This window comes from Peromyscus californicus, unplaced genomic scaffold (assembly GCF_007827085.1).
Source record: "Peromyscus californicus insignis strain IS unplaced genomic scaffold, ASM782708v3 Scaffold_9__1_contigs__length_137607984, whole genome shotgun sequence".
In the NCBI taxonomy this organism is placed as follows: Eukaryota; Metazoa; Chordata; class Mammalia; order Rodentia; family Cricetidae; genus Peromyscus; species Peromyscus californicus.
Genome location: NW_026294617.1, coordinates 8,351,172 through 8,371,383, shown reverse-complemented (window position 1 = coordinate 8,371,383; position 20,212 = coordinate 8,351,172). Strand labels below are relative to the sequence as shown.

General features: G+C 46.5%; 1 protein-coding gene and 1 long non-coding RNA gene across 7 annotated transcripts in view; one reads left to right on the top strand and one right to left on the bottom strand.

The window, feature by feature from the left end:
- Tnik (TRAF2 and NCK interacting kinase) overlaps positions 1-10,541 on the bottom strand; it is a 419,460-nt gene extending 408,919 nt beyond the window's left edge. For 2 of the 6 annotated variants that reach the window (XM_052730805.1, XM_052730807.1), the window contains exon 1: positions 7,049-10,541. In XM_052730805.1, coding sequence (XP_052586765.1) covers positions 7,049-7,105 — 57 coding nt within the window. In that variant the 5' untranslated portion in view covers positions 7,106-10,541. The remainder of the gene's footprint in view (positions 1-7,048) is intronic. The other 4 variants (XM_052730801.1, XM_052730806.1, XM_052730804.1 and 1 more) reach the window with 3 other exon arrangements.
- On the top strand, positions 7,223-16,452 carry LOC128105561 (uncharacterized). Its single transcript, XR_008216366.1, has 2 exons — positions 7,223-7,336; positions 16,228-16,452. It is a non-coding gene; the product is annotated as an uncharacterized LOC128105561 (long non-coding RNA).
- The last annotated feature ends 3,760 nt before the right edge of the window (positions 16,453-20,212 follow it).

Genomic DNA, 20,212 nt, shown 5'->3' with positions numbered 1-20,212 from the left:
AGGCACATCCTGAGTATTAGGAGAGAAGCATGAGGTCAGATCTGTAAGTGGCAGAGAGAACTTGTACTTGAGAAAAAACAAGGACAACTGTTTTAAAATGGTGGCCTATGTATGTTTGTTATTGAGGAAGCAGGTACCAGGAAGGTCAATAAGGTAGGATGTGCCCTAAGGAGAATCCATCAGGTGGAAGAATTGTTCTTTGTGTCGGTAGGAAGCTGGCTGTTATAATGAAAGAGCATGATGGTAGACCAGCTGAATGGCAACTAGTTTAGACCGTGGTGAAGTGTGGACTTTGGTCCATAGGCTAGGAAGTCAAGGAAGGCCTGATTAAAAAAGAAGTGACCAGAAAGAAACCATGCTTTAAAAGACAGATATGGCTGCCATCATGAGGCTGGTCAGGGGAAGGCTGGGCTGGAGACACAGGAGGTGGGTCTGGTCATGAGTGTTACCCAGGGAAGAGCCATTCCACGAGCCACAGAGAAGAGCGAAGACAATCGATCAAACAACAGATGTTCAGGAAGAATATTGATGCTTGGAGTGGAGGGAAAGTATGTTTTCAGGATTCAGGGTATGTTGGGACAACTGGGCTCAGGCTGGACAAGTAGGAAGAGGTTGAGAGGATTATCTTTTTCTAAAGGTAGCAAACTTCTAATCAGAATGGGAGAAACCGTCCCACAGGTCCACAAGCTTCCCCCATAGGAACTTCACATTTATATGCACAGAAGAACATTCAATTAAAAAATATCATGGAGATGTTCTTGAAGTTCTCAGCATAATGCTAACAAACTAGCTTAGATTTCCCTCTAAAAGAACTACACCCTGCCCCCCAGGATGGAAGCAGCAATGTGACATTCAAGCATCTCTTAGACTCCAGTTATCCCAACTTCTGTCAGAAGCATAAAGAATGCCTCACTCAGGTGGGCACGATGGCCAGGATTCCATCGCAGCAGCCCAGGAAGACTGCTCCCCTGAAAGAGGAGCGGTGTCAAAGCAGGGAGGGTATGGATTCATTCGGAGCAGAAGGTAGAAAGGGCCAACCAGCAAGACTCAGAGTGATGAGCTTTCAGGGAGCCTTAGAGATAGGGGGAGGGGATACTTGATGTAGGAACAGCTTCTGAAGTGCTTTCATCAATGAAATTTCCCATGACCTCCTAAGTAGACAATTGTGCAAACAGCAAACCAAGACTTGTATTAGACTTTGTATTAAAGGTTACTTCGGTTAATAATGAGTACTAAAAATGTTACGCCTATTTCACTGATGTTCTGCTAACTATTGCTGCGTCCTGTCTTTTTTTTTATGTTCATTGGTGTTTTGACTGCATGTATGTCTGTGTGAGGGTGTCAGGTTCCCTGGAACTGGAGTTACAGACAGTTGTGAGCTGCAATGTGGGTGCTCGGAATTGAACCCGGATACTCTGGAAGAGCAACCAGTGCTCGTAACCACTGAGCCATCTCTCCAGCCCTTGCTACAACCTATCTTATTAGGAGGCCATGTCATTGCAAAGAAAGTATATTTCACAGTCTGGGAGGAACAACAAAGTCATCTAGAGGGGAACTGCTGTGCCCTGCCAACCTAAGATACCCTTCTCAGTCCACGCAACTTTACCAAAATCCTATTGTAGACCAAACTTAATTAAGTGCTCTGGGGCAATGAATTAATAATGTGTCAAGAATTCTTTAAGACCTAAGAGACACCTGACCAGGTTTTAAGCACAGGGCTATTAATGTATCATCTTTTAAGTGTCCACTCCATTCCATTCTCTCTGAAAAAGAAAAACTATGAAAAGACATGATATAGTGTTTGCATTTGAATAATGGGTCATCCATACAAAAAGACAAGAAAGAGAAAGTGCTTTCGAGAATAAGGCTGATGAATGATACTAGTCTAGAAACATAGTAATCTTTAAAAGGCTTCTGGGTGTCCTTTTTCCTCTAGAATGGATGTCTATCCTAGAACCAAGCTCAACTGAGGACCCAAGAAAAGTGTACAAGGCTACGTGAGCACATAAGCTAGTCTGTTTCAATGCTATTGAAAAGAGGCATCTTCAATGAAGAACAGTTGAGGAAGAAACCTGTTATCAACCTCTGGCCTCCACAGGCATGGACACATATGCACATTCACACACTCAAATGATGTGCCTTCTAAGCCAGACACGGTGGGCACACGCCTGTAATCCCAACACTCAGGAGGTAAGGCAGGAGTATTCACAGTTCAAGGCCAGTCTAGGCTACAGAGTGAGTTTCACACCATCCTTGGCTGTATCTTAATAACCCATCTCAAAAAACAAACAAAGAGCATCCTTCTGCATCTTCTACCAGGCGCAGTCACTGGGATCAAATGTTGGTGAGTTGGAGTTTCCCATAAAGTTCTATCTAATGACACATCTGTTTGCTGCCTTGTGATTTAAATGCTCTGCCATAGAGTCTTTGACTTTAGACCCCAGGGGGATGAAGACAAACAGCTGTCCTTCCATCTTTGTGCTGCTGACACTTAAGTGGCATGCCCCAAATCACAGAACTTATAGGATGTGCACAGAGAATCCGGACACTTGTGATCATTCCACCTCATTCACTCATGCATTCATTCATGCATATACTCACCCCTTCATTCATCCGTCATCCAGTCATTTATTTAACTAATGAGGCATCTAAATTCAAATGACTCTATGGCCCTTAACAAACCTCTTGTGAGGAGACAAAAAGAGAACCTCACACCCCTTATAACACAAGTATGAAGTCTGCAGTCAAGAGATGCATGCAAGCTTTCCAAATGAGATCAATTTTTTAATTTGGGTTTTGATGGAGGAAGAAATGGTTAGGGTCTGAGACAACTCAGTTGGTCAAGTGCTTCCCACACAAGCATGAGGACCTGAGTTTGGATCCCCAGCAGCGACACACAAAAAAAAAAACCTGTCTGTGGCAGTGATGGACATGGAGGCAGGGTGGAAATAGGAAGGTTCCTGGGGCTTAGGGACAAGCTAGTCTTGCCCAATCAGTAGGCTGCAGGTCGAGTGAGAGTAGAAAGGGAGACGACAGCTCTTTGGAGGACCTGGGTGTGATTCTCACATGGCAACTCACAACCATCTCTAATTCCAGTTCTATGGATCAGACATCCACCTTTGGCCTCCTCTGAGGCACTTGGTGCACTGGCATGCATGAATACATAAAAAATTAACTGAAAAAAAAAAAGGTACAGAAAACTAGAGGATGTCACCCGACCTTGACCTGTGGCCTCTGCATTCACATGCACACACACATGCATGACACCTGTGCACATGCATGTACCAACTCACATATGCTTACACTGCACACACATAAGGGGAGAAGGAGAGGAATACGACAGAGAACGGCCAAGCCAGAAAGGCAAGGGGGTGGAGAAAGGTGGGTGTAAGTCATCTCACGCTGTTCGAACCGAAAAGTGTGTCTGCGTCCTGCTCCAAGCTGGAAGTACAGGATCAGCACCTGACCTTGAATGTCTGACACCATGGGCCAAGCTGAGGAGAGCCAGTGTGCTCCAGTCCAGAAACATGATAATCTTCACAAAGCTTTCTGGCTGAGCTCCCCTCACAGGCAGTCGCGCATCATGGTGGATAATTTCATCTTCTAATCCAAGGATGTCTCAAGCAGGCATGACTCAAGCCCAGGTCTGAATAGGGGATTGTTTGCAGTAGTCAGAGTGCATGTACACACATTTTCATACACCCACATAGACAGTTTATGTCCATAATACTGTATGTAATATCCGCATCTACAGTGATCGTACAAAGCATGCATGAACACCAGAAACCTCACACACAGAGGCATCTGAATAATGTGCATGTCTGGACGGACCCCTGGGACATGTTCAGATGGAGATGGGTTACTGAGGGGCTATCTGTGCAGGGCAACCGTCTGTGCTACATGATTTAGATCGCCATTTGCCCGCAAAGAAGGGACTGAAAGAAGGCAGGACAGGATAAATTCCAAAGGTGCCTAATAGCTCTGCTCACTTGCATTGATAAGTTCTCTGCTTCTACCAGGTTGTCCACTTCTATGAAAAAAAAAAAAAATTCCTTGACCCTGGTCCAATGACTTATCTTGGCTTCCCCCTCCCCCAACCCCCAAGCAGAAGACATGTCACTGATTTCCTTTTCAGCTACAGATGATGTCTCTTAGAGAGAAGACTGAGGAGTCAGGAACCATAGATTCTCTCCTCCAGATGCTTTATCTCCCCTTTGGCTGTGTGACCTTGGGCAACAGACTTCCCCTCTCTGGGCTTCAGTCTCCCGGATGACACATGAGAGGAATGGCCAGTTCTTTTCCAGCGTTCATCTATGAACCCATCTCTACCCAACACCCAAGATTCAGTTGAGCTTCATGAACTCTGAGATGAGGACTCAATAAGTTGAATTCTGATGATCTGTTTTCTAATGAAAGATCCCACATCATTTCACACGCACAAAACAAAACAAACAAACAACAACAACAAAACCCAAACACCCAAATCTTACATGAGTTAAGTGATAGGGATACTGGCTGCTCTGGTTTGAATTATGCATTGTTCTTATTTGGGGGAATTTTAGACGGGGCCCAGTCTGGGATCACTGCCTGAGAACAATGAGTCCCCAAAGTCAGAAGGGGAAAGGCCTCTCTAGACAGGAGCTGCTTTTAAACCCCCAAGCGCAGGGTTTACAAAGAGCATTGATTGTATACATTAAAGAGCCACGGGAACATGGAGGGGCTGACAGGCTGACTCACTGACCTTGCCTGCATTTCAGGGGTCAGGCTTTTCCTCAGGAGGTGCTCGCTTACAGGTTTTACTGCAAGCTTAGGAATCAAGGTCTCCAAATCTGGGGAGACAGCCACCATCTACACTCTGATGTGTGTGGCCCACCCACTAGCCCTGGGAGACAAACCTATCTGCAGGCCTCCTCCACCACAAGACTGCCTGAAGCTCTCAGGCCTGCTGAGTACAAGTGTCTGCCCAACTGCATAAGTCTTCCAGCAGCAGCTCCCCAGACTCCCCAGGAGCTGTAGTCCTAGCTCTTTGCATACCCCAGTGCAGGCAGAGAGTTCATTGAGCTTCCTGGGTGACAAAGAGGGATCCCAGGGAATCATGCAAAGATACCTGCTCCACACACAGATTGCAGGGCACAGGTCTCCCCGAGTGTGGTGACAGCTTCTGTGCTTGGCATCTTAGAGAATCTTGCCCACAGGAGCCAATCCCCCCCCAATTTAAAAATCACGTCAGGGAGAATGATGCTATGATTCTGGCTCAGCTAAATCACAAGCCTGGCTCATTGTTCAGGTCTACCTCTTAGCCACTCCTTCTTCCCCAAGTCTGGGCCACTGGTCCACCTGATTAACTCACCCACAGCAACTCCCAGCCAGAAGGAGAGTAAAAGAGAGCACAGTGGGTAAGAGGGAGCCACACATACACTTACTTGCCCAAAGCACCCACTCTGCTCCCAACCCCCACACTGGGCTGCCCACTGGTTCTGGATGTGGCCTGCCTTCCGGGCGGTCTCTAGAGAAACAGACAGCTTACTGTAATCATGCATGAATGAGCTTTTGCTGCCGCTATCACCGCAGCCCGTTTCAAAGGGCAGTCAGTTCTCAACCTGAGCACTGCCTCTCTGAATCCTTGTCTCTCTGGACCAAAAGATAAGGAAAGGGCCAAGGATTCAAGGTGTGGGCAGAGCCTGAAGAAAAAGTACCACTTCGATCAGACAGGTAGGTAGGTAGCATTTATAAATGTCTGTAGAGAAAGAGGTAAGGGCAAGAGACACAGGTAAACAGCCCCAAGACTGAGCATCAGTCTAACAGTGTGTTCCGGAGGACCACTGAACTTCCACCCATCCTGGCAGTCGGTGAGCTACCAGCCTTCAGTCTCACCTACCCTCGGGGCATCAAGCATATGCATTTGCTCTTTATTTTATTTTTAGTTCGGGAGAGGGTGTCCAATCTTCCTCAGATCCCGAATGCTGCCACCGCCACCACCCCTCCTTACCCCCTTCCTGGCAGGCAGCATCTAATTAAAATGGCAAGAACGCTGGGCTCCCTTCCCCGAAGGAGTGTGCTGGGATTAGGGGTGGGGGTGGGGAAGCGTCGAGGCTGCAGTGGGATTCCTGGCAGTATGATCTCCAAACAACAGCAAAATGGATTCTATATCACTAAAGTCTTATTCAATACAATGGAACGACGTCTGAGGTGTTTCAGGAGAAGGTAAAGGCAAAGCAGCGGAGCTGGGGGAAGGGAAGGTGTTCTACAAAGGACTGGTCACAGACCTGGGAGACACACACACACACACACACACACACACACACACACACACACCACGCACACGCACACACAGTCTCTCCAGGGAGTTCCGGTGTGGTGGGGAGAAGCAGCTAAAGCGTCCCTTTCACCTGCTGAAGTTCAGCCATAAAACTGAAAGGTCACAGTCACCGAGTTAGAAAGGCATAGGCAGGGCTGAGTTCAAACCGCAGATAAAGGTGAGTGCACACTGGCGTTTAGGGAAGCGCTGAGCCTGAGCCCTCGCACGGGAGGCAGAACCCGGGAGGTGAGCCAGTTGCCATCTACCAGACCTGCCCAGAACAGCAATTATTGTCCCTTGGAGCGGCAGGGTCGGCTGGTGGGGACAGCTAGGCTCACGATGGCACCTTGCAGGTAGCTGGAACCCCTGAGGGGCCAGTTCCTTTATTCTTGAGGAGATTCTTTTTGCATCCAGGAGCAGTCGGGTCTCGCGCCTTGGCACGAGACGGTTGCTCGGATGCACACACACACACACACACACACACACACACACACACACACACACACACACACGCCTTTCATGTAATTCTCTTACACCGACCGAAGACGAAACTGACATAAGCTCCACCAGCTTCCTTGCGGAGCCCGGGAAGAGCCGAGGAGCACAAGGGCAGCCCAGCCCCTGCTGTAGGGGTAGAGGCTCAGCCTAGAACCCCATCCGCTGCCCCGGAATCAGGACAGGAAGCCAGGGGACGTTCCCTCGCCCAGCCCCAGACCATTGGAAAGAAAGGAAAAAACACGTTCTGCTCACCCTCAGGGCGGAGAGATCGATTTCATCCAGGCTGCGAGCTGGGGAGTCGCTCGCCATGTCGACTCTTCGCGGGAGAAATGGACCAAACCACCCCGAAGCGTCTGCCTTGGCAATTCCACCCTGGTCTATTTCGCTCGCGTCCTCATGCGGCTGTCCGCCAGAGAGGCCCGGGGCCCAGCCTCCCCTGCCCACCCGGGCCCCACAAGAGTCCGATCCCGATCTTCCGAGAGCGTCGATCCGCGGGATCCCGGAGCCCGACCTGCGCGGATCTCCAAGCCGGGAGCCGCGGTGCGTGTGGGCTGCGCGCCCTGATCGGCTAAGGGCGCTGGGGCTGCGTGGGTGTATTTAAATGGGACATGCTTCTTTGCTTGTGCGTGGATGGCGGCTGCATTGGCTGTTATAATGAGACATATCAACTCCTCCACTCAGCTGGGGGGGTTGGGGGTGGAGAACCACACAGAACTGTCTATCACCGCTTCCTGGGAGGAGTGGGGGGGAGGAGGCGTGGTCTCCGACTGGGGAGAGGCCGCGCTTCCTGACCGGGTCCCTTTGCACTAGCCAGGGTGGGGGAGGGGCGCGCACCCTTTCCGCCCCAGCTTTTGCGGGTTAATAGTGCTGAATCGGAAAAGCAGATCTTGAACCTCACTGTGCAGGGACCCGAAGGCTATTTTTTAATGTGTCCAATTTGTGCAATGCACCAAAATGGCCCTTCGATCGCATCTTGGGGTTTCTTGACTGGGTTCAGATGCACTAAGGGTGAAAAGGGTGGTGAGGAGAGGCAGCGGGAAAAGACAGCAGCGTCCTCCGTCCCCCATTAATTATTTGTGGGGCTGGAGTAAAGGCGGGCCGGTGCAACCGGTGCATATAAGGACTTGTGCGCAGGGAAGGGGATCCGCCTCCCGGCGCAGAGCCGGTTGGGGAGAAGCTCACACGCTCGGAGCGCGCAGCCTGGCTTTGGCACCGGGCAGTGGCCACGGGGTCGCGGTCGTTTGCGGTTCCCGAGTTGCAGGAAGGCAGGCCCGTATCATCCGTAGTTCTCTCAGCTGTGTAGATTGGCCAGAAGGTGGAAAGCCTGGAGATGTGAGCTCCATCTCGACATCGCCACACCCAGGACCTGCGCGTGCCGCAATTCCCCATGGAAATGACCGAATTGAAAAGCAAGCTTGCTCCCTGGGTGCAGTAGCTCGAAGGCTTCAGGTGACTCCCAGACCAACATTAATTGGGCGACACACTGCCGCCGAAGCCAGCGTTTCCTTCTCTGCGGCTTTTCCCCAGTGACCTACCGGGATTGACGGAGAAAGTTTGGCTTGGGGAGAGTAAGACGTGACGTGAGAGCGATTTGACTTCGCCCGCTTTTTCACTCAATAGCTAGATGTTTGCAGTGATAACAGGACTTTCTGTTATCAAAAGTGTGAAGTCACTTCCCCAACCCCCGCGCAGACCTTCCTCTCTCCTGGGTTGGCCCCACAAAATACATTTGAAGAAAACATTAATACTGAACTCTTCGCATTCCCTTCAATCCATCAATAGCTCAGAGAATGTTCCTTTCACATCTGAGACAGAGGACAAGTGCATTGCGGGTTTTGGTTTTGACTCGGCTTTCTGTTTTGTTTTCTTTGGGGTGGGGGAAGAGGCTCTTTTGATTTATTTTATTGGTTGATTAGCTTGGTTTGGTTATGAGACCAGACCTCATGTACTTCAGGATGGCTTCTAATTCACTATGGAGCCGAGGATGGCCTTGAACTCATTCTCCTGCAAACACCTCCCAAGTACTCAGATTACAAGTGTACACCAACACCCGGGCTGCTGCTACTTCTTAGATCATGACGTGTGAACTAAATACGGGCTTCAGAATATGTCAAGTGAACGAATGAACGAACCTGCTAATGCAGCTGGGGTTTGCGGGCCTGTTTTGTCCTGGACTCACTCTGGTGAATCCATGCTTGGTAGAACTGTACCATGACACTAAGAAGGCTGTTCCCATAGCATACAAATGTCAGCAGTGGTGTGGGAGCTGTGCCTCTAAAGGTTATATGCTGAGTATTTTTTAGTGTTTTAAAATATTTAAAGGGATCTATTTGACTTTGAATTCCCTAATGAAGTCATTCAGCTCATGTACTGGGTGCCGAACCTTGAGCCACTGTGAAGGAATGGGCTAAAAGCCATCTTTCCCACCGCTGTTTCCCTTGTGTGTTACCTTTTTATTCTCACCCTTCGAGACAGCAGGTAACATGTCTCCAGGTGAAAGAAAACCATTTCAGATTAGGTACTGAAATTCCTAAGGAGGATGATGTTTAAAACTTCAAACTTGAAAATAGGAGACACTTTTTCCTGTGGAAAATTAATACAGAGTTATATGAAACATCACCAAAAAAAGATCTTTTCCCCTCACCCTAATAACTGGCACAAAATTCTCCTTTGGTGTGTAGAATTGGTTCAGAATAGTACGTAGTGTTGTGGTTGCTCCTGAGGAAGCCCTGCCTCTGAGCCGAGTGGAAGCCCTAGAGTGAGGCTTAGGCAGGAGTGTTGGCTACTTAAAGAGAGATCAGCAATGCACCCTAGAGAGTAAGGGACAGTGAGGGGGAGGAAGCCATGCAGGGGAAGGGTGGTACATCTTGGGACCAGGTGAAAACTGAGGTGGGATTGGGCGGAGCTCTGCGTGCCCTATAAAGGAACATCAAACTCCCTTCTTTAGGCCAGGTGCCTAAAGATTTCAGCTGTTTCAGCATAAATGTCCTCATTTCTTTCCGTCTGAATGCATGTGCTCTTATCAACAGTTTTTTTCCTTTTGTCTAATTTAAAAGAAAGCATAAATCACTACTGTAAAAAGAAGTCCCCAGACCTCAGCATAAGCCACTCCATGGTGGAAGTACCACTCAGGCTGTATAACTCAGCACGTAGACAGCATCACCCACTAAAACCAAAGCAAAGACCTGATCCATCAAAGTCCATAGTCCATCAAGATAGTCTCTAAATGGACTAACCTTGCTTGTGGCCTTCTGTAGTTCTGCTTCTGGCTAACTATTCTTGCTAACTGAGGTGTGTCAACCCAGGACATGGTTTTTTGTTTGTTTGTGTTTGGTTTTTTGTTTTTGTTTTTTTGTTTTTTGGTGTGTGTGTGTGTGTGTGTGTGTGTGTGTGTGTGTGTGTGTGTATGTGTGTGTGAGTATGCTTAAAATCTCACCCCAAGAAAGGCTTAGGGCTATACTGGGATCCTGAACACCCAGTGTAGTTGCTGGCTGGATAATAAAGACTTTCTATTGGCTTAACCCGTGTCCAAGCTGTCTTCTCTGGTGAATACTCCATAACACTAAACATACCTGCTCTTATAGAAAGGAAATCATGCAATTAAATAAAATGGAAATGAAATCTCTACCATTACGTCTTGGTTGACTATATCTTCCTCCAGACTCTGGGTTTCTTCCAGAACAGCCTGGGTAACATGAAAGCCCCGCCTCACAAAGGCAGACAAGAAGCATGGAGCGAGGGGCCAGCAACTAAGACGGTTTTAGATACGGCATGATAACGGGCAGGGGAAAGCAAGTGACACGGGCGTCAGCATCTGACCAGGCGCCATTTACTCCTGACAGGTCTGAGGGACTGGGGGAGCCATTCAGGCCTACGTGAAGAGCCCGGAAAGCACGCCGGGCTGCTGTTTATCTGTGGAGTAACATGGGATAACAACAGCCCAGGCGGGAAGGACACAGACCAACTGGCCAGTGAGGAGGAGGAAGAGGAAATGGTGGAAGGCACGGAAGCACGGTGGTAGCTACCAGGCTTGATTTGTTTTTAAAAGCTGAAGCAAGTACTGTTAGATGCTTGGAATTGTTAAATATGGATTGCAAGTGATGGGCATTCATTGTATTGTTTTTGTTATGTTTACATATTTGAAATATTGTTGTATTTCAAAAAGAGAGAAGTCAAAGGAGGTCATCTTCTCCCTGTTACGTTCAGTGTTGCTTGGTAACACATCATGTGCCAACTCAAATCACAATGTGGAAATCAGAAATAACATGTGTAGGGTTGCAAATGTAGCCCAGGTTTGCTCCTAACTCACTACATAGCTGAAGATGACCTTGAACTCTTGGTCCTCCCAAGTGCTGAGCCATCATGTCTAGCTCAGAAAAATATTTTTAAACATACATTAAGATTCTAAAACAAGCAGCATCAACTGGCCACTTATCCAGAGCACTGTCTGGATGACCTCAGTCAGCAAGACTGGATGGCTGTGAAGCAGCCATCTGTATGAGTGAGATTTGGGTAGACTGAGGCTCCATGGACAGGCATGACTATTGTGGTGAGTGACCAGGGACAACATTGATTCACTGATCCGTTCATGGAGATCATTCTGTGAAAAAGCATATGAGGCCCTGAAGAGCCTGGGTCACATGAAGCCCTCCCTCCCCGCACAGAGACAAGCAAGCTTGTAGGCAGTCAAGGATGAGATTATTCCAGACACACAGTGATAGCAGGGGACCCAGCAGCGCACACTCCTCCCTCGGCTTCAGCGCTGAGCATAGGTGCTCAGACCAGCGAGGCAAGCTGGCTCTGGGTGCTGGTCCCAATTACTGGAAGAAACAGGGACACACAAGTCCACCCCAACCTGCCTGCGTCCCCCAAGCCCTGTAGAGTTCTCTTTCTACCACACACAGCAAAGCAAACAATCAGAACAGCACCACATATAAGCAAGTGAGAGTTCTGAACACAAGGATGAGCACACGTGGGCAACCTCCCAGTCACCAATGGTTCACAGGAATATATTACTAGAGAAGAAAGACACTGCCTTCAATCTGCAAACTGAATCAAGACCCAAGATAATACACCAAGAAAGTCTTATAATGTGCACTTTTAAATCCAGGCATAATCCAGGATGTGCATTCATAAAACATGATGTTTTTGCAAAACTAATTTGAGGATTATTTAATCATGTTTTATGGGTGCTAGGAAGATGGCCCAACTGGTGCACTAAAAAAAAAAAAAAAAGAAAGAAAGAAAAAAGAAAAGGGGAAGTGCTGTGGGATGGTCTGTATGTCAAGTGTGTTGCTGATTAGTCAATAAATAAAACACTGATTGACCATTGGCTAGGCAGGAAGTGTAGGCGGGACAAGGAGGAGAATAAAGCTGGGAAGTGGAAGGCTGAGTCAGAGAGACACTGCCAGCCGCCACCAGGACAAGCAGCATGTGAAGATGCCGGTAAGCCACGAGCCACGTGGCAAGGTATAGATTTATAGAAATGGATTAATTTAAGCTGTAAGAACAGTTAGCAAGAAGCCTGCCACGGCCATACAGTTTGTAACCAATATAAGTCTCTGTGTTTACTTGGTCGGGTCTGAGTGGCTGTGGGACTGGCAGGTGAGAGAGATTTGCCCTGACCGTGGGCCAGGCAGGAAAACTCTAGTTACATGCACTGCTTGCTGCAGGAACCTGAGAACATGCATTTGAATTCTAGTACCCACATGCAAACGGCCTACTGCAGCAACATACCGCAGTCCCAGTGCTGGGGAAGTGCATCTCTGGGACGCACTGGCCAGTTAGTCTAGCTGAATCAGCAAACACCAGGAGCAAGGAAAGACCCTGGCTCAAAAAATCAGGTGGAGAGTGATTGAGAAATGCATCCCATGTTGACCTCTGTGCTTCACATGCACACACACACAAACACCTAAAAAATGTTTAAAAGACTATATTGAGATAAAAACATAGTAGATTGAAAAAGTAATTGTTAATAAAATTGTGTGGATTAAGATAATAATTTCATTATCAATATAATAAATCATACATATTCTTCTAAGCATTTGCTGTGGTCTGAATATTTGTGGAACCCTTAATATTAAATGTTGAAGAATGAGCTCAACAGTGATGGTGTGAAGAGTCAGTGCCCTTGGAAAGTGATGAGAACATGAAGGCAGAGCCCTGTGAATGTCAGCAGTGCCCTTGTGCCCTTGAGGACACAAAGACATCCTCTCTAGGAGCAGTTTTAACAGACTCTAGTGCTGGTGCCTTGTTTTGGACTTTCCGGCCTTTGCACATAAGCAATACATTTCTGTTGTATCTAAAATGACCTACTCTGAGGCAGTTTATTTTGGTAGTCAAAATGGACTGAGAAAACATTCAGGTATTTACATATTTAATACTTATTGCCTAACGAAGTAGCCAATATTATTAGCATATTGATTTTGCATGAGACTAACAGAAGAACAGAGAGGTTTAATTTTACCCAGAGCAGCACAATCATAAGAGGCTGGGCCAGGGTTTGAACTCAGGCTCTTCACCACCATGTGACACTGACACTAAGGGAGGGCTAAACGTATATGACAGGAGAGTAAGCCCAGGTTGTCTGTATATGACAGGAGAGTAGGCCCAGGTTGTCTGTATATGACAGGAGAGTAGGCCCAGGTTGTCTGTATATGACAGGAGAGCAGGCCCAGGTTGTCTGTATATGACAGGAGAGTAGGCCCAGGTTGTCTGTATATGATTGACAGGAGAGCAGGCCCAGGTTGTCTGTCCATTTGCTTTTGTTTTGCCGTTGTTGCAACAGCAGAAAGCCTAAGCAACATGGAGACACATCCAGAAGTTCCAATATGCATCTAACAGGAGATGTGTGTCAGATACGGAAGGAAATAAAGAGTAAAACACAGTAGAAGTCGTTCCAGTGTCTTTGTTTGAAAGTTCTTGCTTGGTACCCAACAAAAAGCATAACAGAATGTCACCCTCAAACACATCATTGTAGAATTCCAGAGCATGAAAGCCACAGGACTGCTAACTGGGCCGTCTACTTCTCACCAGCACGGAGGTAGCCAGAGCCAGGGGTCCTAAGGGAGATGCTTTAAACTATAATGCTTTACCTAACTCTACTTGACTGGGAGCACAAAACAGGTGGCATTTTCAGGTGGATAAGGATTCAGAGGACTAACTCTTCCAGTCTGCTTTGCCTTTCTGTGATAAACACTACGACCAAAAGTGACTTGGGGAGGGAAAGATATTTTTCATTTTATACTTCCAGATAACAGTCCATCACTAAGGGAGATCAAGCAGAGACCATGGAGGAATGCTGCTGACTGCCTTGCTCCCTTTAGTTTGCTCATTTAACTTTCTTATACAGCCCAGGTTAGCTGCCTAGGAATGGTGGCACTCACTGTGGCCAGAGCCCTCTCATACCAATCAATCACACACACACACACACACACACACACACACACACACACTCCCTACAGATACACCCATAGCCCAATATGACCCAGGCTACCCTTCAGCTGAAACTCCCTTAGATTTACTCTGGGCTGTGTCAAGTTCATAGCTGAAATTAACTAGGAAAATGATCATTCTTGAAGTTACTGTTAGAAAATGTGTTCCACCAAAGAGAACAAAAAAAGATCTTTAAAAAAGATATGTGATACAAAAGACAGGGATAAGAAAAGCAACACATGTGTATGTATGTGTGTATATGAGTGTGTGCATGTGTGGTGTATGTGTGTGTGTGTGTGTGTGTGTGTGTGTGTGTGTGTGTGTGTGTGTGAGAGAGAGAGAGAGAGAGAGAGAGAGAGAGAGAGAGAGAGAGAGAGAGACTAAATGATAGATGCCTAGATCAGTTTGACCTTTAGTCATGCCTGTAAGGAATGTTTTTATTCCCTTAATAAATGTAGAAAGATCTAGTTAGTCCATTAAGGGTGACAGAGAATTCTGAATTTTGTAAGCATAAGTAAACATGGTTGCATTCATCTCTATCTGCTCTTAACTATGAATATGACATGTCCAGCTGCTTCAAGCTCTACTGCTGTGGCCTCTTTACTATACTCTGGAACTGTGAGCTAAAATAAACCATTTTTCCCCTAAGTTGCTTGTTTCCAGGGTATTTTATCACAGCAACACAAGGAAACTTGGGAAGTGGCTCATAAAGGAACCTGGAGCATCACACATCCTAGACAATTGCTCTACCACTGAGCTACCCTAATCCAGACAACTCTGTTGCCCACTCAAAACTCTTCTCTTCCTTCATTATTGATAAACTGATTTTGAAAATTTACTCTCAATGTTTTTACAAGCTCTCCCCAGCTCCAAAGACCCAAGCTCAACCCAGAAAGACTATTCTCTCTCTTTATGTTTGATCTAAACATATGCTTATCCCAGAACACTGGATAAGGAGAGGTGAAGCCTGTGGGGAGTCATAGGGATGGTTTCCTCTTGGAAAATTATAGCAAGAATCTGAAGAGATGGACCAGAGTTTAAGAGCGCTGACTGCTCTTCCAGAGGACCCCAGCATCTCCATGGCAACTAACAACAGTCTGTAACTCCAGTTCCAGGGGATCCAATGTCCTTTTCTCCCCTTGGGGACACCAGACATGCTTGCTTGTGGTACAAAGACATGAATGCAGGCAAAACATCTACATAGATAAAATAAAAATGAATAAATCTTTTTAAAGACAAAATGACAAGAGAGCACATGGGGAGAACAAGGGAAGGTAACTGACACTCAAGAGAAGCTTGCTGTGGTGGTATCCACCCCAAGATGGCTCCCAGTGCTCCGAGTCTCCTATTAGTCACACTTTCCCATGAATCCTTCCAAGACAGACCATAGAAGCCTTCCAAAGCCAGGAAATAAAAGATATGCCCAACTTTTAGCTTGTTCTCAAATTACTTGTTCTGTAACACAGTTTCTCAGCGTTAGCACTGCTGACATTTGGGGCCTGGTGTTGTGTGTTGTGGGAGGAGGCTTTCCTGGACAGTACGGGAGAGTCACCAGAATTGTTTATCTGACCCAGTAAAAATCAGTGGCACCTTCCCAATTGTGAGAACCAAAAAACATAGAGGGTCCCCTGATGAATAGAAATCACCCCCAGTGACCCACACTGTTCTAGAGGAAGCTGGCCACCGTACCCTGCTGACACTCATGCATTTTGCTAGCCATGTGAATGCATCATCTTGAACTTGACCTCCACCCTGAGTCAAGGCCAAAGGTGTTGGCACTCACCGTTCATTCTCATGGCAAGTCTCAGGAAAGACCCTGAGCTGTAGCCAGCCTGCCAGCCTGCTCCCAAACCCCTGATAATGCAAAAGCACAAAAGATAAAATGTGCTATTGTTTCGAGACATTTGATTTGCCCGAGGGAGAACTAATGTGTTATCCTCAGACAGGGTTGTATGAAGATATTGTCATTGAACTTACAGAAGTCTTTTTCCCAGCAGGACAGAGCTTAAGAAAACAAACAAACAAACAAACAAAAATGCAGAGCACTGGGCCTTTGTGTGATGTCACAGATCCACTCAGTTCACCCACCTGGAACAACCTGTCTGAATTTCTTTTTGTGGATTATATTGTTCCTGTTTTTGAAACATGTGTTGGTTTAGTTATTTGTAGCCAAATCCTCCCTGTTACACAAAAATAAAAATCAAAAATTTAAAAAATTTCAATTATATGTGTTACTTATATGTATGTGTATATGTGTGGGTCATAGTGTACATGTAGAGGTCAGGGGGCAGCTTGAAGTATTTGGTTCTCATCTTCTACCATGGGGGACCCAGGATTAAACTCAGGGTCATGGGGCTTGGTGACAAGGACCTTTACCCACTGAGCCATCTTGTCAACCCATATCTTTTAATTCCTCATCATGCTGATTCAAGCATTAAAGAGAAAGAGCAACTACAGACAATGATAATATGATAGTAAAAGAGAAAGGAGAAAAAAAGCAAAACAAGACTTTCGTCTTGTCTCAAGATTATAAATAGTATCATCTCTAAATACGGAAATACACGCTGATGGTGCATAGTATCTGTAATGGTCCCCATATAAATGAATATAAATGGAATGTTTATGGGCAATCTATTTTAATGGAAAAAACAGGAAACAGAAAGTTTCATAAAAGAATAAAATAAAAACATAAAGCAGAATGAGTACTGTAAATACCGCCATGTGTGATGAAACGTTGTGTACCCTAATAAAATTTGCCTGAAGATCAGAGGACAGAACAAGCCACTAGATTAAACATAAAGCCTGCTGGTGGTGGCACACACCTTTAATCCTAGCACTTGGGAGGCAGAGATCTGATCTCTGTGAGTTCAAAGTCAGCTTGGACTACATGAGATTGATTCCGTCTAGGAGAGAAACAGAGCCAGACAGTGGTGGCACACAACTTTAATCCCAGTACTTGGGAATCATATGCCTTTAATCCCAGTACTAGGAAGGAATATGGCTGGGCAGAGAAAGGCCTATAAGGTGTGAGGAGAGAGGAACTAAAGCTTTTTAGCATAAGCCTTTTATGCTGGAAGCCTTTTCAACTAGACCCCTTTTAGCTGAGGACTCAGAGACATTTAGTCTGAGGATTTGTGGAGTTGGTGAGGTGAGACGTGGCTGTGGCTTCTTCCTTTGTCTCTCTGATCTTTCAGCATTTACCCTAATATTGGGCACCGGGGTTTTTTTTATTATAAGACAGCCATGTTTTTAGGTAGTTAAATCCCCAGAGCATCTGCTCTACTTTTTTCTGCTACAGTGGGCAGGACAATAGTCCTCACACTGTTCACACTTGTCCTGTCACCAGTGATTATGTTACCTAAAAGTCAGAGGCCTTCACAGGTGTGATTAAGTTCCCAAATCTGAGGTAGAGAGATGTTCCTAGTTATCAGAATGGACCCAAAGTAATCACGACCTTCCTTTAGAGTGAAAATGAGAGACAGAAAGGGATCTAGAAAAAGACGGACCGCTGTGGAACAATCTTTGCACACTGTAAATGTGCATTGCTCTCGTTGTTAATAAAAAGCTGATTGAGCCGGGCGGTGGTGGCGCACGCCTTTAATCCCAGCACTCGGGAGGCAGAGGCAGGCGGATCTCTGCGAGTTCGAGGCCAACCTGGTCTACCGAGTGAGATCCAGGACAGGCACCAAAACTACAAGGAGAAACTCTGTCTCAAAAAAACCAAAACCTGGCCAGGCGGTGGTGGCGCACGCCTTTAATCCCAGCACTCGGGAGGCAGAGGCAGGCGGATCTCTGTGAGTTCGAGGCCGGCCTGGTCTACAGCGCGAGATCCAGGAAAGGCGCAAAGCTACACAGAGAAACCCTGTCTCGGAAAAAAAAAAAAAAAAAAAAAAAAAAAAACCAAAACCAAAACAAACAAACAAACAAATAAATAAATAAATAAATAAAAGGCTGATTGGCCAATAGCTGGGCAGGAAGAAATTGGTCAAGACAGCCTGACACAGGGAAGAGGAAGGGCGGAGTCAGCAGATGCCTGCCAGCCAGCTGCCAAGGAAGCAAGGCATGTAGAAAATAGGGTAATAAGCCACTAACCATGTGGCAAAGCTTAGATAAGAAATATGGGTTACTTTAAATGTAAGAGCTAGTTAATAATAAGCCTGAGCCACTGGCCAAGCATTTATAATTAATATAAGCCTCTGTGTGGTAATTAGGGAAGCAACTGGTAGGTATGATGGGGGTGGGGGAGGGATGGGCAGGACAGAAATCTCCACCTCCCGTTCCATGTGACACATAAAGAAACAAGGAAATGCAAACTTTAAAAGTGAAGGAAGAGGGGCCCAAGCCCAGGAATGCAAAAGGCCTCAAGCTGAGAAAGAGAGAGGAACCAAGTTCCCCAAAGAAACAGAAACACATGTGTTCCTGCTCACAGTGAAACCATTTTGAACAAATGAACTCTACCCTGAGAAAAGAGACGACAGGAGAAAGCCAGCCAGCCAGCCAGCACAGCACTTACGTCCCTCCGTTTCCTGATGCAGATGTGGTATGACCAGCCACGCTGCCTCTTTCTCCATCATATTTATTGTGCCCTCAAACCATGAGCCTAAATAGATCCTTCCTCCTTGATGCTGCGTTTGTGAAATGTTTTGTCACAGAAATGAGAAGAACAACTAATGCGTGTACTAAAGAAGTCCTGTCTGTGTTTCTTAAAGCCACTGCAGTTTGAAGCGCTGTTACAACTGAGATTATAAAAACCAATACACTTCCTTCATTCACATACCCTTTAGAGCAATTGCCTCTTTCCCTTTGGAGGCAGATAAACTGGGGTTGTTACTCAGCGTTCTGATCATTGGCTGAGGAGGTATCTGATGCTGAGACAGTGGACGCCCCATCACTGATTCTGAAGTTGAAGAAACGCAGCAAACTGAAGTGGCTAGAGTTTATTGTCCCAGAGCCTCGCACACATCAGGTGCCTCCGAGGAAGAGCCTCCCATCCCCTCAGAATGGGAAGTCCTGCTTCCTGCTCCTGGCAGGCATGCTTTTCTGTCCTAACTATGTATTACTATATAGCAAACCACCTCAAAAGTCAGACTTCAAACAGTGACGATTATTCCACTAAAGACAGTTCCTTGTCTTGTTGTTATGACGAAATACCTAACAAAAGCAGCCAAAGACAGATTTATTTTGGATTCCAGTTTGAGGTACAGTCTATCACAGCAGGAAATGTGTGGCAGTCGCAGTGTTGAGGGTACGGTTAGGCTTGTCTAAAGTGTGACGTGGAGAGAGAGGAATGTTGGTGCTCAGTTTGCTTTGACTTCTTTTTTTTTTAGTACAAGCTGGGACCCCAGCCCACGGGATGGTGCCACTCATGTTTAGGGTGCATCTTACACCCTCAGTTAAACATCTCTGGAAACACCCTTCTAGGGAATGTATCTCCTAGGTGATTCTAAGTCTAGTTGAGCTGACCCTGAAGATTAACCTACAACCTGAGTAAGGACTGGAGAGGAAGTTCATTCATTCTAGGGGCGCTGGAGGGCCTGTTTATAACCTGGCTCATTCACTTGCTTCTCAGTCTGACACTAGGCTATCAGGTTATCCAGTCAGGGATGATGGTTGGGAGGTCTGTTTCCTCTGCTGGTGAGTCTTTTTTTCTGGGGAATGTCAGGGATCTCCCAGACACAGTAGCTGCAGTGCAAAGGCATCTGATGAGAACCAGGGAGATTGTATTCTCTCTTGTGACTGAGTCTTAGATGTCATGTGGCTTGAATCCTACCATTGTCAAATCCTCCCAGGTACAATGGAAGGAGCACTTAGTCACATTGGCAAAGGCATGCCGGACAGAAGTCAGTGCTGTGGTACTCTAGGGAACAGATCCCACCGTGCCCTTGAAGCTGTCTTCTCACTTTATGTGTCCAGAAGCCTTTCTTTTGGTTCTCATTGGCCAGAGTTAGGAGTTGCTTGGTATAGCAGGTACAAGTGCAAGTG